Below are 25,716 nucleotides of genomic sequence, written 5' to 3'. Positions count from 1 at the left end.
GACTGTTTAAAGGTTATTTTATTAAATATCTTCAGTTCAAGGTTTCATTGTAACAAAGCTATGAAGGGTCTACCAACATTCAGAACAAACACTAATTTTTAAATTATTTCTATGTCATCATGCAAAAATTCTGCATCAAATGCCTTCCATTTCCTGTTTAAAAGGTGATTTTTTTTTTGCCTTTTTTTTTTTTTTTTAAATAGTCTATTGTCTAGATGCTGACATTAGCCCCAGAAGAGGAGTAAGAATGCTAAGAGGTGGGACTGGAGCAGCCATAGGAAGCTATGATGGGTCTTAATGAACTCTTAAGACCGTTTGTCTTCAAGCCAGCAAAACCAAACCTGGTGGTGAAAGGTGTCTACGTGCTGGTACTATGTATGGGCTGCAGGGAAAAGTGGGGCAAGGGTCCGGGGGTGGGGTGGGGTGGCCAGGACATGCATGAAGTGCACAGCGGAGCCTGGCTCAATCCAAGCACCAGCACCTGCGTCTCTTCTTGGCTGGTTCCAAAGCACAATGGTAGCTCTTTTCCCAATTCCTGTGCCTCCTAAAGGTAGACCAGCAAGCTGCGGTCTAGCTAGATCCTTCCCCAACACTGCAGAAATTTGTGCAGAAAGGTCTGCATAGTTGTATGGTTTTGTTTTTGTTTTTGTTTTTTTTTGGGGGGGAGGATCAAGGCCATTAACCAACTGCTCTTCTGGGATTTTTATTGTTCTTTTCTGCTATTTGCTTTGAACAGAGATCTTTCTCTCCTGGAATGAAACACTTTGAGCACAGAGAGGCACAATGACCATAGGAGCCGTGGCTCTGGGCACCTCTTTTGGGGACATGCAGGTTGGGGGGGATGCCCATGCAGATTGTCCAGCAGTTAACACAATATTTCAGTTGGTCAGAGCGACCTTCTCTTCTTGCTCTAGCAGTCAGCTCAGTCTCAGACAGGAAAGAGAGATGGATGCGCACGCAGAGGGAAGAGGAAGGAAAGGAGGCTGGTCGGCCCGAGGGAAGGCTGCCCGAATGCATAGAAACACCTCTGGACGCTTCGACCCCCACCCCCAATCCTCCAAGCCCCAGGGACACTTGGCAGAGCACTGAGGATCCACAGAGGAGGATCCTCACAGGGACCACCGCCATGGAAAGTCAAGACAAGGGTGGTCCAAATCAGCACAAAAAGACAAACTACCAATGGTAGCAAGGCGTGCCCGGGCCAGGCTCTCTCCTTGCTTAGTTGGTTCAGAAAAATCGAACAGGAAAAGCCAAAGCAGCAGCCCCTTCCCCTCCCCAGCATTAGGGCCTGGGTGCATCCTAGGGACACAGAAGAGTGCGTGAGTGCATGTCAGACTAAAACGAGGTTTCTCATCGGCTTGGTAGCGGACACACATCTGCAGCACCAATTCTCTTCCCGGTCACTCTAAACCAGTGGTTCAGCAACGGCCCCGGCCCCATGGTCTTGAGGCCCCCGACTTCTGGGCTGGCTAGGAGTGCAGTGATCTCTCCAAGGAGGGATGACAGCCACGTTTGTCTCCTTCCTTCTCAGCCTCCTTCCGGGCAACTCCGCATCCTCAGAAAAGGTCTATTCCTGGGCAGAGGCGGGTGGGCCACTGGCGGGCCTTGCCAGTGCATCATGGGGCCCCAAAGCTCTGTCCAAGTTTCTGGACGGTCCCCCTGTGTCCACGGAGGCCAGGGGCCCAGCCCACCTCTTCAGGGATTGGTGGTTAAAACCCGCTGCTCATGCTAGGACGGTTGTCATCCAGACTCCCACCTTGTTGCCAGCCCAAGGGCCATGTCAATGGTTTCAAAACGCCTCATGTTATGAATCTCTCTCTCTCTCTCACTCTCTCTTTCTTTCTCTCAGTCTCTCTCTCTCTCTTTCTCTGGGGGGGGGGACAATTCTGTATTTTTGTTTGTTTTTCCTTAAATGTAAAAAAAAACACCTCAGTACAGCAGAGACAGACATGAAGGGCGGGCGGGAGGGCTGCATGCAGGGGCGTGCACTGGCTGCTGCCGCTTTGTAATTGAATTGTTTTAAACCTCAAACGAACAGGACTGCCGCTTGTCACTCAGGCCCTCCAGAGCCACTGCTGGAAAGGTTCAACCTCCAGCTGGGATCTCCTAATGCCCCTGCCAGAAAGGACAGACGGGGTGACATATAATAGTTAAGCATACACATAAGATGTGGGGACTCAGAACACTTGGGCCCAAGTCTGTCTGGGGATTGTTTTATGTGTGTATGGGAGAAGCTTCATGTAATCCTACAGGCCTGGCTGAAATGGAATGGGGAAAGGTGACCTGACCCTGGAGACTTGGCCATGGCAGACCCCAAATTTATCCCCATGATGAAATAATAAAAAGAAAAGTAATGGTTCTACTGCCTCACATTGGCTGAGCATTTCCTGGATGCTCTCAACTTTCTTTTGGTTTTGAGGACATAGGGCTCAGGGCTTATTCCTGGCTCTGCTCTCAGGGATCATTCCTGGAGGTACTCAGAGGACCACAAGACCAGGGCTTGAATGTGGGTCACCGCATGCATGGCAAGTGCCCTTCCTGCTGTCCTTTTGCTCCAGCACTTTAATGCTTTACTTCTAAATATCTTGTGTCATTCTCACAATTCAGTGAGGAAGGGACTACTCTGTCCCACTTTTGCAGGGGGGAGGGCACACCTGGCCAACGCTCAGAGCTTACTCCTGGCTCTGTGCTCAGGAATCACTCCTTGAAGGCTTGGAAGACCACATGGAATGAACCTGAGTTGGCAACATGCTAGGCAAACATCCTACCCACTATGCTATTGCTCCGGCCCCTTATGCCCCACTTTTAAAGAGCTATGGAGGGGCCAGAGAGATAGCATGGAGGTAAGGTGTTTGCCTTTCATACAGAAGGACGGTGGTTCAAATCCCGGCATCCCATATGGTCCCTGTGCTTGCCAGGGGCCATTTCTGAGCATAAAGCCAGGAGTAACCCCTGAGTGCTGCCGGGTATGGCCCCCAAAACAAAAATAAAGAGCTATGAAAATTACAGCTGGAACAAGGTCCTCCCATCGAGAGTCTGGAGCTGAACTCAAGGTTCCCCACCCCCCCACCCCCCCCCCCGAATTTAGAGCAGGACTTATTATGGTGCTGGCCTTTGCTGTGCCTCTCCCTCCTCCCACACAGTCTGGACTCTTCCCCAAGGTCCCTCCCCAGCTACCTCTGACCCTTTGTTCCCACCCCAATCCCTGAGCACCTGTGGCTGAGCTCACTGCAGTGGGGCAGCGGGGGCCCCTGAGCAGTGGTAGTGGACATTGAGCCATTTGCCGTCCCGGCGATGCCAGACCCGGGTCTCCTCCGACTGGCTGGTTCGAGGCCGGCCCTGCCCATCGATGTACTGGGTGAGGCGGATGTAAGCAATACAGGCAGCATCCTCTCCGATCACGTGGACGTGTGGATTCAGGATGGTGGTGTGGATGGGCTTGCTATTCTTGGACAGGACTGCAGGGGCAGGGCAGGGCGGGTTAAAGGGCATAGGTCCAACACTGGCATCCTCCTCCTCCCTGAGCACCTCCACAGCTCACCCTCTTCTAGCAGCCATTCCAGGTATCTCCCAGTCTGCCCCCACACCTGCTAAGGGCCAGGAACACTTCGCCCCCAACCTCAGAAATAGGTGGGAATGATACCAAGAGCAGAGTTTTGTGTTTTTGTTTTTTTTTGACTCTGTTTTTGGGTGGGCCACCCAGCAGCACTCAGGGGTTACTCCAGGTTTTGCACTCAGAAATTACTCCTGGCAGGCTCAGGGAATCATATAAAATGCTGGGGAGCAAACTCAGGTTAGCTACATGCAAGGCAAATGCCCTACCCACTGTGCTATTGTTCAGGCCCTGGAGCAGGATTCCCCACACTGATTTTTGCAGTCCCAGGGATTAAACACAAGCATATGTGGAGTATCTCCTGAGGAGCCTCGTCCCCAATAGTTACTCTATAATCAGACACACTGAAGATTTCATATGCAAGATAAAGTCTCTTCTTCATGCTAACATCTGAAAAATAGGTCTGAGGAAATCCAGTAAATAAAATTTGATCAAATACTACCTTGGAACTCAGGGATTGTTTTACTCATGACTAAAATAGCTAGTCTTTCTTATGTTGTTGATCAGAATTCATAGGGTTGTTTTGCAATAATAAAATAAAATCAAGTGCCAGAGCAATAGCACAGCAGGGAGGGTGTTTGCCTTGTACATGACCAACCCAGGTTTAATCCCCTGAATTCCATATGGTCCTCCAAACCTGCTATCAGGAGTCACTTCTTAATGCAGTCAGGAGTAACCCCTGAGCATCACCTGGTGTTGTCCCAAAATCAAACCAAACGTTAAAAAAAAAAAAAAACTGGGCCCGGAGAGATAGCACAGCGGCTTTTGCCTTGCAAGCAGCCGATCCAGGACCAAAGGTGGTTGGTTCGAATCCCGGTGTCCCATATGGTCCCCCGTGCCTGCCAGGAGCTATTTCTGAGCAAACAGCCAGGAGTAATCCCTGAGCACTGGCGGGTATGGCCCCAAAACCAAAAACCCAAAAAAAAAAAAAAACACATACCTCACCAATCCCGACTCCATCACAAGGGAGAACCAGGCAAGGCACAGGCATGGCAGAACCAGACGGCTGGTACCACAGGGTTCTCTAGCACCATGAGGCGTGACACTTGAGAAATAATCTAAGAGTAAGCCCTGAACACCACTGGCGGCTCAGGATTTATAAAAATAAAAAAAAAAAAAAAAAAGAAAGTAAAACCAGCTACAGACTGGGAGTTAGCTCAAAGTTTAGTACACTGAGGCACTCAATCTCCAGGAGAGTGTGTGTGTGTGTGTGTGTGTGTGTATGTGAGTGTGTGTGCGCGTGTGTGTGTGCAGGAGTGTGTGTGTGTGCGTGCATGCATGCAGAAGTGTGTGTGTGTGTGTGTCCAAGGACCAAAACCAACTAAAACTTGCGCCAAATGTGTGTGTGTGTGTGTGTGTGTGTGTCCAAGGACCAAAACCAACTAAAACTTGCGCCAAAATGAAAATAATCACCAAAGCACCAAGTTCAGGATATTCTAAGTCTCCTCCTGGGATCCCTAACTCTACAAATCCTGCACAGTCTGTGTTGACATCATCAAGTCACATTCTGGGTCCAAGGTGAGATGGGGCTCACTGAAGATCAGATCTAGGGCTCCTAGGAACTGCGGTGCAGGGCCTGAGTGACAGTACAGTGGGGAGGGTGTTTGCCTTGCACGTGCCCGGCATCCCATAGGCGACCCTGAGCCTGCAAAGAATAATTTTTTAGAAACTCCAGGGCTGCTTTTGGCTAACAGAAGTACTTAGACCTCAGGCTGATGTTTGTAGCTCAGACACACAGGAAGGTTGTTAATAGAGGAAACAATGACAAAAGAGATCTCAGGGCAGTTGGGAAGGGGGGGGATAAAAAAGGAGTAGAGTGGGGGAAAGATGGAGGAGGAGATGATTCAAGTGAAGGATCAGAAACCTTCTAGCATGTCCTCATTCTCAGCCCTGGCCAGCCTGGACTCACGTCCCCAGTGGGCACCATCATCCTTCACTCTCCATCACTGTCCTATTATTCGCTTGTACTTCCTCATCTGACCTTGAGTTGGCTCCTGTCTACCCCACAGGCACACAAGTCCATCAGGACCCAGCCAGCTTATTATCCTCTAACCAAAGGGCTCCCACTGGCTTGGAAAGACGTGATTCCTATAGAAATGCAGTGACGCCCCTCCTACTCAACCAACTGTGGCCCCAGCTGCAGAGTGAACACAGATTCTGGGTGGTCCCTTGTATGGGACTGGTTTGGGAGTGCAGGAGCAAGCAAACAGACGAGTGGTGCAGCAGGCATACCAAGGATGGAGACTACAGGTGATGGGGAGAAGGAAGACAAGGAGGAAAAGAAGAGGAGGAGGTGGAGGAAGAAGAGAAGGTGAGCAGGGCCAGAGAAGGGATTTTGGGGCAGGCAGGAGTATATCAGCAGCACGAACCCACTCACGGTTCTCAAAGTAAAACTTATGAAAATCCATCCCCTCCACGAGGTTGCCTAGGGCCTCAGGCTCGAAAGAAGTGAGGCCTGGATCACAAATTTTCCTGTGGATGGGAACAAAGCAGCCAGTCAGTCTTGCACGTGGGGGCCCCTCATTGTCTCTCTGCCCAGGTTGGTGCCAGAATTGTCCTTCCCGCAGCCACTGGATCAGGTCTAACTAGCAGGTCTAACAGTGGGTCTGTCTGGCCCTCCCTGTCTCCAGCATCCTAAGCTGCATTTTTTTTTGTTTTGTTTTTGGGCCACACCCAGCAGTGCTCAGGGGTTACTCCTGGTTATCTGCTCAGAAATAGCTCCTGGCAGGCACGGGGGACCATATGGGACACCGGGATTCGAACCAACCACCTTAGGTCCTGGATTGGCTGCTTGCAAGGCAAACGCTGCTGTGCTATCTCTCCGCCCCCCTAAGCTGCATTTGAGGAGAAGGAAAACTCTTTGAGAGATGACCTGAGTTTCAGCAAAATGGGTGCATACTCACGTGTAGGCCTCGAAGTCCCCATTGTTGATGGCCTCAATCAGTTGCTCTGTGATCTTAATGATTTCCTGTTTCCGCACTGTGGGAGAAAAAAGAACAATCCATCCATTGGCCTGTGTGGGATGAGGGACACCCAAAAGATGGAGAGCCCCCCCTCCCTGATCCTCCGGGCTCCCCATAAGGACCGACAAGGCTATGCCCTCTGCTCTGTATATCTCTCTGTGAGGCCAGTGCCACCTCATTGGCCAGCCAAGGCCCACTCTGCCTCTGGTTTGTGTTCCGCCTTTGCTGTTTCTTCTCATCTATTCCCAGCAGCCAGGATCCCCAGAACCCCTCAGAGAGGATGTAGCCTCTCAGTCCCCATCGGCTGCCTCCATGACTCCCTAATTTGGCTCAGCTGAAGGGGCTCAGTGAGAACCTTCCGCCACCCAGTTTGAGCCCTCAATTCCAGGGCTCATGGGAGCCAAGGGAGACCCGTCTCAGGCTCCGGAAAGGAGACAGAGAGCCCCAAGGAAGATGCTGAGTTCTCATTCATCAAGGAAAATGAACACAACACCTTCCTAATGGAGCTGGTCAAGACTTCACAGCCCAGAATAGGGCTTCGCAAAGCTCGAGCCCTCAGGCTGGGAGCATCTTACACTAGGAGCACAGCTGAGAGTAGTGGGTCTGAGGGGAGGGAAGGTGCGGCTAAGTTCAGGCTACCCCTGATGAGCCCAGGCCAGTCCACAGCCTTTCCTCACAGGAGGAGCAGCTGCGGGTCAAATGTGAGCATCAGGACATTGCGGCAGAAGAACCCGGCTGGGAGACGGTGGTGCAGCCTGAGGAATGGCTGGACAGGGGCCCCACAGCCATAGAATCATCATGGGGGCAAGTGGCAGGTTAAAAGCTTGAGCTGAGTTCAAGGGGCACGATTGTGTGCATCCTAGTATTTGTGGAGGTATCACAAATACAAAACACACACACACACACACACCCTAATACATCTCACACACAAACACACAGACACACACATTTGCTCTCGTTGCCTGACCTGGCCCCTAGCTAAGTTTGGGCCCGTAAATTCTAAAAGGGAAGATGGCAGAAGGCAGGAGCAGCAGAGAAAACATTGTGTCTGACAGACATATTCGACCATGAACACCAGCTGCTCTGCCCTGCCAAAGTTCCTGTCCACACGTTCCAGCATCTTCCCGCCACTTCCCACCAGTGCTAGGAGGTAGGCATTTCATTCCAGGTCACGAAGGAGAAAACGGGAGCTGGTCTGTCTCACCTCAAACCTCTCACTGAGCCTCAGGAAAAGACCCAGAAGTCTTCTGGGTTCTAGCAATTCCTCCAAATCCCATCTCGCCTTTCCTCCCACCCACACCCCACACCCCTTCTCCACGCCCTGTTCTTGCATGGCATGGACAGCACCTCCAACACAATTCCCACAGGTTGGGCTGGAAGCTGGGAGAGTAAAGGGGAAGAGGGTACGGTCCCTGCTGTGGCTTCAGAAGAGGGGTGTGAGTGTGTGTACACACGGAAGCCAGGCCATGCCTCCCTGACACTTACTGGCGGAGGAGCCGAGAGGAGTCTGGGGTTGTGAGCCCGTACAGGGGCCAGTTCTGTCCCGGGAGCTCCATCCTTCCAGCACCGAACTGCTATTCGCAGGGCGGAGTGGCCCAGCTAGGCAGCCAGCCGGGCAGGGTGGGGGGTGGGGGTGGAGCACAAAACAAAAAAGAACAAGCAGATGAGCAAGGAGGCTGCTGGGGATGCCCTATGCCCCAGCCAAGAGCCCCAGGAAGGGGACGGCCCTGGGCTGCCAAAGGAGCCTGCGATCAGCCGGAACAAGGGGGTGGCTGCTCTCGGGCTACCTGTTCTAGAAGGCCAGGAGCGAAGGGTCCCATCATGGCACAACTCTAGGGGTTCCCCTGGAGAGGCTCCAGGCAGACCCCTTGTTCTGTGTTCAGTGGTCACTCATTCCTCAAAGGGCTCTGTGGGTGGCAGGGGTCGCCACTTTTTATGGGAGCATAAACGCCTTGCCCATTGTGCTCTTTCTCTGGCCCCACTGCCCAATGTTTTCTGGCTCCTGAAAACTCAGGGAGCCCCCTGATGGTCCCCAGCCAACCTCTTTCAGCTCTGTCCTGTAAAACACCCTCATTTCTTTTTGTTCGGTTTTTGGGGCTACATCGAGCAGTGCTCAGGACTTCCTTCATACTCTGAGCTCAGGGATCATTTTTTTTTTTTTTTTTGGTTTTGTTTTTGGGTCACACCCACAGTGCTCAGGGGTTATTTCTGGCTCTGCACTCAGAAATCACTCCTGGCAGGCTCAGGGAACCGTATGGGATGCCGGGATTCGAACCACCATTCTTCTGCATGCAAGGCAAATGCCATACCTCTATGCTATCTCTCCGGCCCCGCAAGGGTCATTTCTGATGGTGCTCAGGGCACCAGAAAGGGGCACCAGGGAATGAACTCAGGTCAGTCAAATGCAAGGCAAGTGCCTTGCTTACTGCAGCCACCAGAATCAATTTTTTTCTGAGTGCTCCTCACTATGGGCCCAGGGACCCAAGCACTGGAAAATGCTCCTTGAGGGTCCAGGCTGGTGCTTCTCAGAACTACCATAGCAGGGACACAAGAGGTTCTGAGTCCATCATTTGTGACCAGGATTTGAGATGAGCGTGACTGACTCATCCTATGAGTCCAGGTCTGCCCCAATGGTACAAGGTCAAGTTGAACATCCTGGAATCAGCTGTATCCTGGGGAAGGTGAAATGATGGTTTCTGAAACTCAAGTGTTTGGGCTGGTTCTGTAGCCATCTGTGCTGGCCCTGCTTGGATCGGCAGCCTGAGCAGCAGCAGGGAAACTTCTGAGTGGGGTTCCAGGGAGTTCACGGAAAGCCCAGCTTGGCTCTTCAAGACTGGGTTTCAAGGCAATAGTGATACCTAAATAATACCAAAAAGGGTCCTCAGATCTTTGGGGATGTATTTTCTTGTGTTTTTTTGTTTTGTTTTGTTTTGTTTTTGGGCCACACTGGTGGCAATCAGAGGTTACTTCTTGCTCTACTCTCAGAAATCACTCCTGGAAGGCTCAGGGGACCATATGGGATAGTAGGGATTGAACCCAGAATGCTCTTGGGTCGGCCGTGTGCTATCACTGTGCTACCCAATGTATTTCCTTTATCTTTTGATTTGGGGGGGGGGGGCACACCTCACAGTGCTCAGAGGTTATTTCTGACTTTACACTCAGGAATTACTTCTGGCAGGCTCAGGAGACCCTATGGCAGGGGTCTCAAACTCGCGGCCTGCGGGCCGTTTGCAGCCCCCCGTACAACATTTTGTGGCCCTGCCCTAGAGGAATCTTTTTTTGTTTTGTTTTGTTTTAGTTGTTTGGATCACACCCCCCAATGTTCAAGGCTTACTACTGACTTTGCACTCAAGGATCACCCCGATTTTGCCTCCTGCAGCCCCAGGTAAATTGAGTTTGAGACCCCTGCGAATGTCGGGGTCCAACCTGGTCAGTGCGAAAGGCAAACACCCTTCCCTCCTGCTGTGCTATTGTCCTAAGGCTGTATTTCTTTCTTTGTGTAGCGTTAGGGGTCAAACTAGGGCCTCACACACAGACATACATACAAACACACAAATACATGTGATTGATCTCCAGCCCTGGCCCCAACCCTGCCATTTTTCTGGTGCTCAATGAACCCTCAAGGTCATTTCTAGAAACAACCAAAGTCCCAGGTCCCTGCTGGGGCATCACCTACCTTTAAGGTCCTCATCTTCTGTGGTGGTGTTGCAGCTCTCTGTGGAGCCCTGTGGGCCAAAAGGAACATGTGTCCAGATCTCAGCCTTGGGACCAGGGCCACCGAGCAGGGTGTGAGTGGAAAATGGTCTCCTCTGGGTATGAGGGACATGAAGCAATCTTCCCAGGTTCTGTTTACTTAAACCATGTCTTGCAGACTCTTCATTGCCCCCCAGTAAATGGTAACATTGACTCAATTACTTGGGCCAAAATCCAGAGTCACTGCCTAGGACTTATGCTTCTTTCTTCTTTCTTCTTTCTTTTTTTTTTTTTTTTAGGGGGGGCACACCAGGTGACTCTAAGGGGTTATTCCTGGCTATGCGTTCAGAAATCGATCCTGGCTTGAGGGACCATATGGGATGCCGGGAGATCGAACCGCAGTCTGTCCTAGGCTAGTGCTGGCAAGGCAGACACCTTACTGCTCTGTGCCACTGCTCCAACCCCTTATACTTCTTTCTTTCTTTTGTTTCCCCCATCTCAGTTCTCAACATAAAATGAAAATCTGGACTGGAGAGATAGCACAGCAGTGAGAACATTTGCCTTATACACAGCCAACCTGGGTTCAATCCCTGGCATCCCAAGGGGTCCCCCAAACACTGCTAGAAATGACCCTTGAACAGAGCCAAGTATAATCCATGAGCATTGCTGGGTATGATCAAAAAAAAATTTTTTTTTTGGTTTTGGGGCCACAGCCTGCGGGACTCAGGGGTTATTTCTGGTTCTGCACTCAGAAATCACTCCTGGAAGGCTTAGGGGACCATGTGGAATGCAGGGATTGAACCCAGGTCCATCTAGGGTTGGCCGCATGCAAGGCAAATGCCTTACCACTGTGTTATCACTCCAGTTCCCCCCCCCCCGCCAATTTTTTTTGGTTTTGGGGTCACACCCAGCAGTGCTCAGAATTACTCCTGGCTCTGCACTCAGAAATCACTCCTGGCATGGGGGACCATATGGGATGCTGGGATTCAAACCACCGTCCGTCCTGAATCAGCTGCATGCAAGGCAAATGCCCTACTGCTGTGCTATCTCTCCAGCCCCATTCAAAAAAAAATTTTCAAGTTAAAAATATAAACAAAATGGGGGGGCCGGAGAGATAGCATGGAGGTAAGGCATTTACCTTTCATGCAGAAGGTCATCGGTTCGAATCCCGGCGTCCCATATGGTCCCCCGTGCATGCCAGGAGCAATTTCTGAGCGCGGAGCCAGGAAAAACCCCTGAGCACTGCCGGGTGTGACCCAAAAACCACAAAAAAAAAAAGAAAATATATATATATATAAACAAAATGGGCCCGGAGAGATAGCACAGCAGCGTTTGCCTTGCAAGCAGCCAATCCTAGACCAAAGGTGGTTGGTTCGAATCCTGGTGTCCCATATGGTCCCCAGTGCCTGCCAGGAGCTATTTCTGAGCAGACAGCCAGGAGTAACCCCTGAGCACTGCCGGGTATGGCCCCAAATGTGGCCCCATATGGCCCCACATATACATATGTATATGTATATACATACATATATATATATATAAACAAAAAATATAAACAAGGGGCCCGAGAGATAGCATGGAGGTAAGGTGTTTGCCTCACATGCAGAAGGTTGGTGGTTTGAATCCCGGCATCCCATAAGGTCCCCCAGCCTGCCAGGAGCGATTTCTGAGCATAGAGCCAGGAGTAACTCCTGAGCACTGCCGGGTATGACCCAAAAACCAATATATATAAACAAGATGGTCCCCCCCATGAGTAACCCTGAGCGTCACTGGGTATGATCCAAAAACAAAACCCCCCCAAAATACATACATACATACATACATATATATAATATATATATATATATATATATATATATATATATATATATATATATATATGTAAACAACAGCACAGCAGTAGGGCATTTGCCTTACATGCAGCCAACCCAGGACCGACCCTGGTTCAATTCCTGGCATCCCATGTAGTCCCTGAGCCTGCCAAGAACAATTTTTGAGCACAGAGTCAGCAATGACCCTTGAGTGCTCCCGGGTATGGCCCAAAACCCAACAAAACAAAACAAAAACAAGAAATAAAACCAAGATGAGAATCTGTTGGTTCTAGCTCCAAAATCAGTCTCATGTCTCATCTTTTGGGGTTCAGAGAACCATATGAGATGCCAGGAATCGAAATCGGGTCAGCTGCATGCAAGGCAAGTGCCCTTCCTGTTGTGCTATCACTTTTGTCCCATCAATCCTGCCTTTTCCCTTCAATGCATAATTACCAACACCTCAAACCTGAGTTCCAAAGACTGCCCCCACTCCAGATCCTCCCTCTCCATGCTTGCCTGGTCCCTGCAATTCTTGCCCATAACTCAAGTGCGGCTTTTCAAGTGCAGAGCAATCTCAATTACTTTTCTGCTGATCCCCAGGAGTTGCTAGGTGTTGCTGGAACAGGAGGTAAATTACCCTAAGTCCTATACATTAGCCTGGTTCTTCCATTTCACCTGATCATGCTCTCCCAGACCCTACCATGCTCAACTCTATTGTATTTTGGGGGAGGTGGCAAGAAATCTGGGTCATACCTTGGTAGTGCTCAGGGGTCCAACTGATTCTGGGAATCAAACTTGGGCCTCAAACCTTTGAGCTCTCTCTCTGGCCTGGCTCTGCTAGAAAGGCCCAGTTCTATTTCTCTGATTCCGTAAACTGGCAATGGCCCCACATTGGTTGTTGCTGGGCTTTCAGCCCTGGAGCTCACCTGACTGTCTCCTTCCCGATGTTCCCCTCACACATCACATCCTGAGGGAGGTCCTGTCCTGATCACTTAATTCACCGCTTGCAGTTCTCTCACATTCTCCACTTTTTCACCACTATTGAAATGTATCTCATTAGGCTCTGGCTTCTTTAATTTTTTTTGCTTTGGGGGCCACATCCAGTGATGTCCTGGCTCTGCTCTCAGGGATCACTCCTGGCAGGCATGAGGGAACCATATGGGATGCCAAGTACCAAACCAGATTGGCCACGTGAAGGGCAAGAGTCCTCCCCACTCTGCTATGGCTCTGGTTCCTGGTTTATTATTTACCTCTCACACATACCTGTGGAGAGGGATTTTTGTCTTGTCAACCCTGTTTGAAGCCTAATCAATCTTTTTTCTGCGATAGTGAAAACTAAGGACTCCAGGATCCAGAAGATACAAAGGAGTGACTGCAAGGGAGAAAGTGGCTGGATCTTATTCTACTTTGCTCAGGGCTTCCTTTTGACTCTGCACTCAGGAATCACTCATGGCAGGCTTGGGACCTTATGGGATGCTGAAGATCGAACCCAGTTGGGTACTTGCAAGGCAAATACATTTTCTGCTGTGCTATCGTTTCAGCCTCTCTAATTTTACTCTCACCGGCCTCTCTAGCCAAGGCTGACTCTGCACAGCCATACAAGCAGCCCCCCAGTTCAAGCCCCAAGACCTGGGCCCCTGGACCAGCCTCAGGAATGGGCTCCTGCCACTCACCTTGATTCCATCTGTTGCGTTGTGCACCACCGTGGTCTGCGGTTCCTGTGGAGAAAGTGAGAATCAGCCTCCTGGCCGGTGATGGGGGGATGTATGGCAGCTCCTTCCAGAGCGCTCTCTGCTGTGAGCCCAGCACCTCAGATACCCCACAACGTCTACCGAGGGGCACCCCCTAGCTGTTCCCATGAGCCTCAGGGCTCAGCTGGGCTCCAGGCACCTCAGATTCCCCAGTCTTAGGGGGGACGGCATGAGGTGGTAAGAAGCAGCCAGGCACCAAGTGAGAGCTGGTTTTGGGTAGACCCTCCCCGTGCTAATTTAACTTTCAGTCTTATTTGGAGTGGGGGACATATCCCACACTGGGTGATGCCCAGGGCATACTTCTGGCTCTGCACTCAGCAGGACCTTAGGGGGTGCTGGGATGGAACTGGAGTCCTCCACATGCAAGGCCAACACCCACCCCACTGTGCTATGGCTCTGGCTGGCTGTCATCCTGGTAGCTGTGAGTGCTCCAGCGGGGAGCACACAGGCTGGATCCTGCCCACAGTGTTCACCAGGGGTGTGCAAGAGGCTGGGGCACAGCAAGAGGCGAACAAAGCTCTCCCAGAAAGACCGGGGAGGGGGGGCAGAAAGCAAGGTCCAAGAGCCGCCTGCTTCCCCACCTATCCCTGAGACTCCCAAACAGTAGCAGGAACGCAAGTGGGAAGGGGGGACCAGCGTGCACATAACTGGACCCCTCAACCCCCTAGTTATTCCCCTATGGCCCTTTCAGGGAGCCAACCATAGCAGAGGGAGCACGGAGATCAGGTGCTCCAGAATGAGCCTCCACAGAGCTCAGCATCAGCAGAGCAGACAACCCTATGGGCCTCAGCACCACCAAGGGGTGGGTGGGTCCTCCCCATCCTCCTTCTGGCTCTTGGCCTTGCAAAGGAGAAACTGAAGCAGGAATTACCTGGAGGCTTCTCAGTAGTACTACCTGGAGGGCCCAGACAGTTTTGCAAAAGCAGCAACAGTATCTCCCCACCCCCCCAGGGGACCTGACCTGGGGCCAGGAGGCTTGGCTGAGCCCTGACCCCGTGCCCCCTGCCCCTCAGCCAGCATAGGGGCAGCTCTGCCATGCAGGGAGGGGCACTGCCAAGCCAGGCAATGAAGGGCAGTGTGCAGAGTGGCTGGCACTACAGGGAGAAGGAGGAGGAGGAGGGTGAAGAGGAGCAAGGGAGGCAGGTGGAGAAGTGGAGTCAGGAGGTACCATGGCCGTCTGCAAGGGCGCAGGCTCTTGGACTGGGCTTACGAGACTGTTTTTGTTGTTGCTCTGTGGCTGAGACAAGAAAACAGGCGATTTAGTTTCTTGGGAGTCCCCCAAGCAATTCAGGTCAGACTCCCAGACCTCCCTTACACCCCCGGCCTGGTCCGAAGGTGTGAGGCCTGAGGAGACTCCATCACACTGATGAGAGCAATGGTGGGAGAAGATTGCTGGGGTATAGTCGGGAGGGGGCCCAGAGAATCATGGGGAAGTCTCTCTCCAGAGGCTGAGTCACTATACCCTCATCCTTCGCCCAAAAGAATTCAGGGGAACTCTTTAGAAAGTAGAACAGCACCAAGGAACTCTGGGCCCCCTCCCTCGGGTGGCCTCCTGCTGCCCTTTCAATCTGTCACCTGCATTTCCTCTCCCTTCAAAGGCTGGTCTGGAAAGAAGAGAAACAAGAAAGGAAAAAGAACCTGGAGCTGTAGGACAGGGGGTAGAGCATTTGCTTTGCACATGGCCAACCCAGGTTTGATCCTCAGCATCCCATAGGGCCCACCAAGCACCGTCGAGAGTGATTCCTGAGCGTAGAGCCTGAGTTCCGGAACCAAAAAGAAAAAAGAAAATGGGCCGAAGCGACAGCACAGCAGTAGGACGTTTGCCTTGCATGTGGTTGACTCTGGACAGACCTGGGTTCAATTCCCAGCATCCCATATGGCCCCCAGAGTCTGCCAGAGCGATTTCTGAGTGCAGAGCCAGGAGTGACCTCTGAGCACCGCTGGGTGTGGCCCCAAAATATATATATATAAAAAATCATGGTGTAGGAGACAGGGTGAGTTCCGCATGAGGGTCCAACCAGGCCTACCAGGAAGTGGACAGACCACTGATGCCACTGGTCTTTCCTGCCTGTCCAGAGCCAGGTTAGCTGATTCTGGGTGGAGATGAGGCTGTAGGGCCACCCTGAGGACCCCACAACATCCCTCAGTCCCCCGTCCCCTGCTCATAGCAGGGAGAGCCAGTCTGTGTGGAGGGAGAGCGGCGAGATAGGTGGCTGTGCTCTGGAAGGAAGCGTCATCACACCCAACTGCTTCATGAGCCCCTGAAACTCCTTGGCACCCCACTTGTCCCCTGAAAGTCCCAGAAGACCAGGCATTGATGAGGACACACAGAAACTCCAGCCACTTGCCCATGTCCGCCTGGTCTTGCACTAACTTCCTGTCAACAGCTGACATTCCCCGACCAGGATGAGCCTTATGCCTAGCATCCAGAAGCTACCAGACTTCCCAGAACTCTGCAGTGTGGCCTGGGACAGCCCAAATATTGAGCTGGGTGCAAACACATTTGGCCCTGTGCCCTCCCAGGGAGCCCAGGAACCCAGGAAGTCTCGGGACCCTCTGAGACGATGCCGACCCCACCCCCAACCCTCACTCCTCAATCCCCTGTCAGGTTGCCCTGAGAAAATTGTACCACCTGCAAAGTCCGGGGGGACTAAGACCCTGGCAAGGAGCTGCACTCCAGGGTGCAGAGGGTGGGAATGGACCCCTGGGACTTTCACCAAAGGCTCCGAATGATCCTGGCTGCTGTGTTTGGGATTGCTGTGTCCCATGATAAAGGCCTTGATTATGGTCTTTTAGCTGCTCCCCCAAAGGCTTGGAGGGCAGGGAGAAAATCTTTAAGCCAGTATGCCCTAAGAGTGGGCAGAGAGCAGCGCCTCTGCTCACCCAAGCACCTGCTTTGTGGATAGCAGTTGTGGTGCCATCCTGAGCCTCAGTGAGGGACAGCCTCGCCCTAGCCCCGAGTTCCTACCAACTTCACTTCCTGCCCAGCTAAATGCAATTTCTGGTTGGTGGCAGAAATGCATATTCCATTATTATTATTATTATTATTATTAATATTAATTATTTTAACAAAAAGGCCACCAAGTACCCTTGGGCACTGGCCCCAGCCTGGCAAGCCAGGCCGCACCTGCGCACAGCACAGACATGCAGTGAGGATGAGTGAGGCACACGCATATGGGAGCATGAGTTTGCGTGGCTGGCAGGCGAGCACAGGCAGCATGGAGTGGGCGATGGGTGGGCGGGCAGGCAAGGCTCACCATCAGGTGCACACTGGAGCTCGACTTCCTTTTCTGGACACACCACAGCAAGAGGGAAAAGAGAAGGGGAAAGAGGAGGTGAGAAGAAACACACAGACACGCTGCTGGGTTAGTGCACCAGCGGGGGGCTCGGCCATTCGAGCCAAAAGGATGTGGAGACTAGGCCCAGAAGTGGGGTGTCACACAGCGCCTGGTTCCTCCGGGTCCCACAGGCTCACAAGCACTGGGGTTCTGAGTTGGATCCAAGTCAGCGCTCAGAGAAAGTGGCTTCAGGAGTCAGAGACATGTCCAGGTGCTGCCAATGTGCAGGGGAGGCCACACAGAGTGAGCTTGTTCTTACTGGGTGTCTGTTCCCTTATTCCTAGGTGAGAAATTCAGGGAGAGCAGCTGCCAGGGAATCAGCTAAGCTACCCCAGACTGTGCTCTTGGTTTTCAGGACAGAATTTTGAACACAGACAAGCCTGCCACACTCCACGCTGCTTTGGATTTTTCTTGTTTTGTTTCTGGGCCACATCTGGTGGTGGTCAGGGGTTACTCCTGGCTCTGCACTCAAGGATCATTCCTGGCAGGGCTCAGGGGACCCTGTGGAATGCCAGAGATCAAACCCGGGTTGGCTGCATGTGTGTGCAAGGCAAGAGCTCCCTTTCTATTGTGCTATCGCTTCGGACCCTATGCTTTTGAAATGAAGTTGTTGGAGTCTGAGAATCACCTGCTGTTTGATCCTGAGCGTCCCTCCCTTTGAGGGCCTGGCCATGCATATTTCTGAGATCTCATGATTTTGTTGCATTCTGCAATCAATGGAGAAGCATAAAATAGGAGCAATTCAAATTGGCAGTGATGCCGAAGATTTGGATTCTACCAAGGGCCAAAATTCCTTAACCATACCAGCTACCTGCTCAGGATGACTTTTCTTTCTATTCGGATGGGAAACAAGCCCCCAAAGCAAAGTTCACATAGAATGGTGAGCATACATTTCAGAAGATTGTCTAAAAAGGGAAAGATGAGTGAGAAATTTACAAGATCCCAAAGGAGAGGAGGGCATCTGTGTTCTATGGCCCATCATCCATTTATTAGCAACATTTAATGAAGCTGGACTGAGAACCAGAACAGAGGTTAAAGTGTTTGCTTTGCATGCGGCCAGTAGTCCCTGAGTACCAGTGGGTGCAGCCCCCCAAAAATAAAACAAAAATTCTCAAACAATACCAAACACATTTCACTCCAGTGGCATTTTCGAAGGCCAGCTCTGCTCAAAAGCAAGTGTATTCGGAGTGTTGAACATCCCAACTTTACAGAAAAAAAAAATGAGAGCCTGAAAACAGTTAATCTCCTTTACACTAACCTGAAGATGAGATCTTAATTCCAAGATTATCCCTCAAAAAGAGGAAGTTGCCTAACAGGCCACCCAGTCCTTATCACCCTTATCTCTAAGTAAGTTAAGACTGGCAGCCCATCTGCCTTCCAGATCTCGGTGAACTCCCCGCCCAGGGCCTTGCAAAATGTCTTGCTCACAGAAGGCTGCCCTGCATGATGGTGGGCCTCCCAGGATGAAGCACAGCAGTTTCCAGTTGGGTCTGACTCCACAGCTGCAGTTCAGAGGGATTGACCGAGTCAGGCACAAATTCTAGGGATGTTCAGGGTCCGTCCCCCAGACCAGGGTGTATGGCCCTGTCCTAGCTTTCCCTTCAGTTTCAGTCCTTCACTAGCCCCTTTTGGGGCTGAGACTTTGGCCCTGCCCATCCCTGTCCTCATTTAGTACAAAACAGCATCATGGAATACCTGGGTCATTTGGGGGAAGGACCAGATCTCATTGAAAAAAAAAATTTTTTTTTCTTTTGGGTGGTGCTTAGGGTTTAGATACTCCTGGCTCTGCACTCAGAAAATCACTCCTGGCAGGCTCTCGGGACCATATGGGATGTTGAGGATTGAACCCGGGTTAGCTGCATGCAAGGCAAATGTCCTCCCACTGTGCTATCGATCCTGTCCCTCTACTTTACTTTTTTACAGAACAGTTGGTTGTTCTGGCCAGGGAAGAGCTGACCGATGCACATACCACCCTGTGCTAGTTAGTGGCCTCTTGGGATGGGACTCTGTAGCCTTACACATCGTATCTTTCACATTGAGCCACCCACAGATTTTGTGAACTCCAGAATCTCATGATGCCATTATTCCCTTCTCCGGCTACAGTCTGTTCACCCAGCACCCTGTTTATCTCTCTATACCCACTCCTGTGTAGCAACATTGAAAGACATTTGAGAGAAAAAGAGAGAGAAACATCTATAATCTATTATGCTTACCCACTTTTGTATTTTAGGAAGTTGACAAACACCATTAGAAACTTGAGACAAGCTCATGTCTTACTTGGGAAGTAAGAATTTGAAGAAGTGATACACAGACTAAATGAGAAAAAAAAAAGAAAGCTAGAAGAGGCAGAAAATTGTGTTAAGTTTCCTCAATTCCAGGGATTTGCTATTAACATACCTATGGATTTCCATTTCAAGTCACATAATATATGAGCTACAACTGAATAAGGACCTACACGTTTTGGAAATCAAATTTAGATCAACGTTACACTGTCTGGTAGCCCATTCTTTTTTCACTGAACAGAAAACATTTCTCTCGCTGGCCCTGAAAATGAGTGACTTTATCATGATGGATGACATGGGCTACTCAGAGTTACTTAATGGCATTATGAGTTCGTCTCCAATCTTTCAGGATTATAAATAATGCCGGTTATTTACATTCTGGTTTCAGTTTCTCCAAAGGTTCTTAAGATTTCTTTCCGATAAATTCCCAGAAGTCAAGTGAAGAGGGTGAAAATGGCAGGAGAGTACCTTTCTACCAACATAAACCTCCGGGTGGCAATACAAGATCCCACTGCGACTTGATGCATGTGGCAACTAGCTCTACTTCTGCTTTTCCACATCATCCCTTTATTTTTTTTTATTTTTTTTTTTTGGTTTTTGGGCCACACCCAGTAACGTTCAGGGGTTACTCCTGGCTATGTGCTCAGAAGTTGCTCCTGGCTTGGGGGACCATATGGGACACCGGGGGATCGAACCGCGGTCCATCCGAGGCTAGCGCAGGCAAGGCAGGCACCTTACCTTTAGCGCCACCGCCCGGCCCCTTCCCTTTATTTTTTTCGATCATTTATCTACTGGGTCTCACAGCTGGGAGGTGGGGAAAGAAATTCTCATTTACTAGGAAAAAAAAAAAAGCTTTTTTGTGAAACTTCTATTAACCCCTCACACCATTTCCTTCAATCTCCCTCTTCTTGGCCTTTGCATTTTGGTGGTGGGTTGTTTCCTTCACAAATATGAATACCACTGCTCTAGGCTTGTTCAAGCATAAAAACAGGGAACTGCCATCTGTCAAGAGGGGCACTCTGGGTGAGGGTCCCCCACATACGCTCCATGTAAAGTTACCCATTGCTCTCTGCCCCTTTCCCATCCTCCTCCTCCTCCTCTCAGTAAGCTGATGTGGTCACTTCGGTTCTTTCCTATCTCTTTGCTCTTTCTCTATTTCCTTTGCTGAGCTTATCTAGCCTGTGAATAAGATAAAGCAGAGATCTTTGCCTTTACTGGACTCTTAAAAACATCATGCCCATGGGCCCGGAGAGATAGCACTGCTGCGTTTGCCTTGCAAGCAGCTGATCCAGGACCAAAGGTGGTTGGTTCGAATCCCGGTGTCCCATATGGTTCCCCGTGCCTGCCAGGAGCTATTTCTGAGCAGACAGCCAGGAGTAACCCCTGAGCACCGCCAAAACCCCCTCCCCCCAAAAATAAAATCATGCCCCTTGGACTAATACAAGATAAAGAAAATATTATTAAAACGTGGAGCTTGGAGCCGGAGAGATAGTATGGAGGTAAGGCATTTGCTTTGCATGCAGAAGAATGGTGGTTCGAATCCCGCCATCCCATATGGTATCCCGAGCCTGCCAGGAGCGATTTCTGAGCGTGGAGCCAGGAGTAACCCCTGAGCACTGCCGGGTATGATCCAAAACAAACAAACAAAAATGTGGAGCTTGCTTCTCAACCAAGGCTTAAGGAATCCAACTTCCAGGTTGGGTGCAAGTATCTAACTATTCTGTTGGTGTTGATTTGTTTGTTTGTTAGGGGCCACACCCGGCAGATTTCAGGAATCACTCCTGGTGGAATTTGGGGAATCCTAATGGGATGCTGGGGATCGAACTTGGATCAGCTTTGTGCAATGCAAACCCCTCCCCATTCTGGCTCACTTTTTTTTTTTCAATAGGGGCTATACTCCTGACTCAGAGCTTGGGGGACCCAATGTTTCTGGGGATCCAAGCCAGGCCCTTCATGGAAAGCACACACTCCAGTCCACTTCCCAGTTAAATCTGTAGATTTTTTTAACTAGTGCCTTAGACTAATCTTCCATGGCTGTGGGATTAGTATTTAAAAATTTTTGCTATAAACCAGTCCCTTACACAGCCCTTTCATCCTGCTTGGCCCAATCTCATCTCTCACTGTTTGTCTAGCACTGAATTCTGGGCAGTCACCCAGAAGTGACTGGCCGCCCCCCAAACTGCTGTGCTTTTGTTTTTCTGGCTTTTGGGCCACACCTGGCAGCACTCAGGGGTTACTCCTGGCTGTGTGTTTAGAAATCGCTCCTGGCAGGGGGACCATATGGAATGCTGGGGATCGAACCTGGGTCTGTTCAGGGTCAGGTGCATGCAAGGCAAGCACCTCCCTACTGCTGTACTATTGCTCCAGCCCCTCCTTTTGTTTGTTTTGGGGCCACACCCCGCTGTGCTCAGGGCTTACTCCTCCTAGATGGATATTGTCAGTGCTCGGGGGACAAAATAGGCCCCCATTTCTGGGCTGGGGGATTACATATGGTGGAGTCTGGCGGTTGCTTCCTGGGGTGCCTGGATTAAATTCAATTTTGGAGACAGAACTGGGGTTGGATGCATGCAAGGTAGGCACCTTCCATTCTGGAAGATCTCTAGGGGCCCCAAAGAGTCCTTGTTTAGGAGCCAACAGGCCTTCAAAATCATGGTGGGCCCTCTTCTTCAGATGGGAGTTATTTCTGTTCTGACTCAGGTGCATTTCTCTGCACACACCTCCAGCCTGCCCTAGGGGTAGATTCCTAACAGGCCTAACTCAGAGACCAGCATGGGGGCTCTCTCTATCTCTCCCACTGTAAACATCTTCAACAATGGGTCACAGCACCCCAGCTCTTGCGATTCTGATCTGAGTGAGCGAATGAACGCACAGTTCGTCCCCACCCCCCAATATATCTAGGGCTTCTCCCAGAGTCTTTAATAACTTTTTTTTTTTTTTTGGTTTTTCGGGCCACACCCATTTGATGCTCAGGGGTTACTCCTGGCTAAGTGCTCAGAAATTGCCCCTGGCTTGGGGGGACCATATGGGACACCGGGGGATCGAACCGTGGTCCTTCCTTGGCTAGCGCTGGCAAGGCAGACACCTTACCTCTAGCACCACCTCGCCGGCCCCACCTTTAATAACTTTTAAAGGCTGCTCCATGTGGGCAAAACAAAACTTCTCTTGGGGCTGGAGTGTGGAGGGCAAAGTGTGGAGGGCACTAGCCTTGCCTATGGCCGACCTGATTGTGATCCCCAATATCCCATATGATCTCCAGGAACCAGAAGTAAACCCTGAACACTGTCAGGTGTGGCCCCAAAACAAAACACAAAAAAACCTCAAACCTCTCTTCCCACAGAAACATGACTATTAGCCAAGTCCCGCTAATTCTGTCCACTCAAAAACCCCATGGGGCTAGAGAGATAGCACAGTGCCTTGCAACCTAGCCGATTCAGGATAAACTGTGGTTTGAATCCCTGCATCTCATATGGTCTCTCAAGGCTGCCAGGAGCGATTTCTGAGTGCAGAGACAGGAGCACTGCCAGGTGTGACCCTAAACACCCCAGTCCCCAAGAAAACACCTCAAAAAATCCAACCCGGATGTGTTCCCAGATGAACCTTTTTAAAGTCACTATGTCATGACTTGAGCCATTTTCTACTCTGAGTCAGCAGGCTTAGTGGAGTCTGACTGTTGGGAGTGGAAGTCTTTTGAATGCTTCCACTTTCTAGTACTACTTCCCTTCTCATTCCCCAAACCATGCTCTTGCCTTTGCCGGGCGGAGACACTCAGACAGACCTCAAGGTACACTGATGATGTTTCTTTGTGTGACGCTTCTGAGCTAAAGAAGGTTGTTCAGTTAAGTAGTTAAATGAGAGAAAAGCTTGTCCCCTATCCCTCCTCACTGCCTGTCTACTCACTCCAGGCCACTCGGGAGTCCATTCCCCTCTTCTCTCAATCCAAGTATCCTTTGATCCTCCAAGAAGGCTTTTTCCAGAAGCTTCTTTTTTTTTTGGTTTTTGGGTCACACTCGGCAGCGCTCCAGGGTTACTCCTGGCTTTGCTCTCAGAAATTGCCCCTGGCAGGCCCCGGGGGACCATATGGGATGCTGGGAATTAAACTACTGCCATCTTGGGTTGGCCGTGTGCAAGGTAAATGCCCTACCACTGTGCTATCTCTCTGGACTCATTCCAGAAGCTTTTTGAACTCAGCGGGTAACACAGCCAGTTCTGGTAGCAACACAGACCCTCAGGAATTAGCTGCTTCCAAGAGGGCCCTATGTTCCTCTTCAATTCAGCTCAAAGCATCCTGAACTGGGAAAACCTCACCACTTTCTTCCTCCCTAGAATCCAGGGCTGTACCAGGCTCTGCAGGTACAGATCTTATCTGGGACTTCTGGTACTGAGGTTAACACGGCCTCATGGTATTGTGTCCAATAAGGTACTGGGGGAGCGGGGGGGGGGGGGGTAGACCATCCACATTCACCACTATTCTTTGGTTTGGTTTGGTTTTGAGCCACATTTGGTGGTGTCAGGGCTTACTTCTCCTAGCTCTGCTCTCAGAAATCACTCCTGACAGGCTTGGAGGACACAAGGGGATGCTGGGAATCGCATTTAGGTTGCCCACGTGCAAGGCAAATATCCTCCCCACTGTGCTATTGCCCCAGTCCCTCAGTACACTTTTATTATAAGCTTTTATCAGTTTTCTATTATTGTCAATGCCAGAATTACTGTGTCTCACAAGTTAAAATTTTGTTTTCAAAGTCTTTTTTGTTGTTGTTGTTATGGGGCCATATCCAGCAGTGCTCAGAGTTTACTCTAAGCTCTGTGATCAGGGAACCCTTTGGGATGTGATGATAGAAACTGATCGACCACATGTGAGACAAGTGCCTTCCCCACTGTACCATCTCCCCAGTCCCTCTCATAAGTCTGTCTCTGCAGGGAAATGCTGTGACTAAGCAGGTTTGGTTATTCTCTGGTTTCAAACATCCCTGGATCTGGGTGCATGGCCTCTAGGGATTAGAAGAGGACTCACAGACTTCTTTTTTTTTTTTTTTTTTTTTTTTTTTTTTTTTTTTTTTGGTTTTTGGGCCACACCCAGCGTTGCTCAGGGGTTACTCCTGGCTGTCTGCTCAGAAATAGCTCCTGGCAGGCACGGGGGACCATATGGGACACCGGGATTTGAACCAACCACCTTTGGTCCTGGATCGGCTGCTTGCAAGGCAAACGCCACTGTGCTATCTCTCCGGGCCCACTCACAGACTTCTTAAACCCTTCCGAGAACTGGATTCTATAATATTCTCTGGACAGAAGTAGAACTTTCCTGACTACACCTGCCTCACTCTTCCTTACCCCCTTTAGTTTGAGTCCTTGAAACTGGGGGGCTCTGGCCTCCTCCAGCTCCTTGTCAGCAGGCATGCGTGGCAGTCAAGCTCCCCTCCATGGGGCCAGCAGCACACAGAGCAGCATGCAGAGAACTAGAAAGAGAGGGGCACAGGGACAGGCACACAGGGGTTCTCGGCCACCAACAGAGACGATGGGGCAGGAGCAGGACCATTTAAGCTTTTTCGGTTGGAGTGTAAAGGTTTGGAGAATTCCCTAGTTTGAAAGTCTCTTTGGTACAAATTGGTAGGATTTGCGAGGCAGTGAACACTTTTCTAAGGTCCCATCCCAGGACCCTTTCCATCCTCCCCTCCCCCTTCCCCCCCCCACAAACATCTACAGAGCACGGAGCCCCCAAATTGCTGCTCCTCTAACTCAATCAGATACCAAATTCCACTAGGTTTACTCGCGGACTTCCAAGGGCCCTGTGCCCCTTCCCTGTGCCCCTTCCTCTTGCTCAGATGGTCCTGGAATTCCCCCCTCACCAGAGGAATTTCGAGACTGCCCCCCTTCCTGGTCTGTACTGAAGGAATCAAGGCCTGGGGAAAGTTCTAGACACTTTTACTCAGTGGCTTCCTTCCAGGGACAGACTGTAGATAAATTCAGGATCCTGGACCCTGAGTGAAACAGGCAAGCTTGGTTTCCATTTGCTATAAAAGAAGTTTGGGCTTTGAAAAAAGAACAAGGTGCAAAAAAGATTGAAAAACCCAAACCAAGATCCCCAGAGAGCCATGTCTAGCTGTGTCTGACAGTTGCTTTCAGAACTTGGTCATCTCGATCCCTTCACCAGAGTCTTCCCATCCAGCTGGGTCAGAAGCCCCCCAACATCAACTCCGCCCTCGTAGGCCAGTGGAACCTGCTGCTCTGAGCACAGAAAATTCTGGATATAAAGCAGAGAATCAGGGAAAGA

The 25,716-nt window shown here is 50.6% G+C and overlaps 1 protein-coding gene across 17 annotated transcripts in view; it reads right to left on the bottom strand.

Annotated features, from left to right (window-relative positions):
- CAMK2G (calcium/calmodulin dependent protein kinase II gamma) overlaps positions 1–25,716 on the bottom strand; it is a 65,313-nt gene continuing 39,597 nt past the window's right edge. For 2 of the 17 annotated variants that reach the window (XM_049789128.1, XM_049789130.1), the window contains 9 exons: positions 17,086–17,118; positions 14,997–15,065; positions 13,751–13,795; positions 10,253–10,301; positions 8,062–8,175; positions 6,517–6,592; positions 5,991–6,085; positions 3,214–3,458; positions 1–2,115 (listed from right to left, as the gene is read on the bottom strand). In XM_049789128.1, the coding sequence (XP_049645085.1) occupies positions 3,226–3,458; positions 5,991–6,085; positions 6,517–6,592; positions 8,062–8,175; positions 10,253–10,301; positions 13,751–13,795; positions 14,997–15,065; positions 17,086–17,118 (714 nt within the window). In that variant the 3' untranslated portion in view covers positions 1–2,115; positions 3,214–3,225. Of the gene's footprint in view, positions 2,116–3,213; positions 3,459–5,990; positions 6,086–6,516; positions 6,593–8,061; positions 8,176–10,252; positions 10,302–13,750; positions 13,796–14,996; positions 15,066–17,085; positions 17,119–25,716 lie in introns of those variants that run through there. The other 15 variants (XM_049789134.1, XM_049789138.1, XM_049789131.1 and 12 more) reach the window with 8 other exon arrangements.

This window comes from Suncus etruscus, chromosome 15, assembly GCF_024139225.1.
Source record: "Suncus etruscus isolate mSunEtr1 chromosome 15, mSunEtr1.pri.cur, whole genome shotgun sequence".
Classification (NCBI taxonomy): Eukaryota; Metazoa; Chordata; class Mammalia; order Eulipotyphla; family Soricidae; genus Suncus; species Suncus etruscus.
This window is presented reverse-complemented; position numbering and strand designations above follow the sequence as displayed.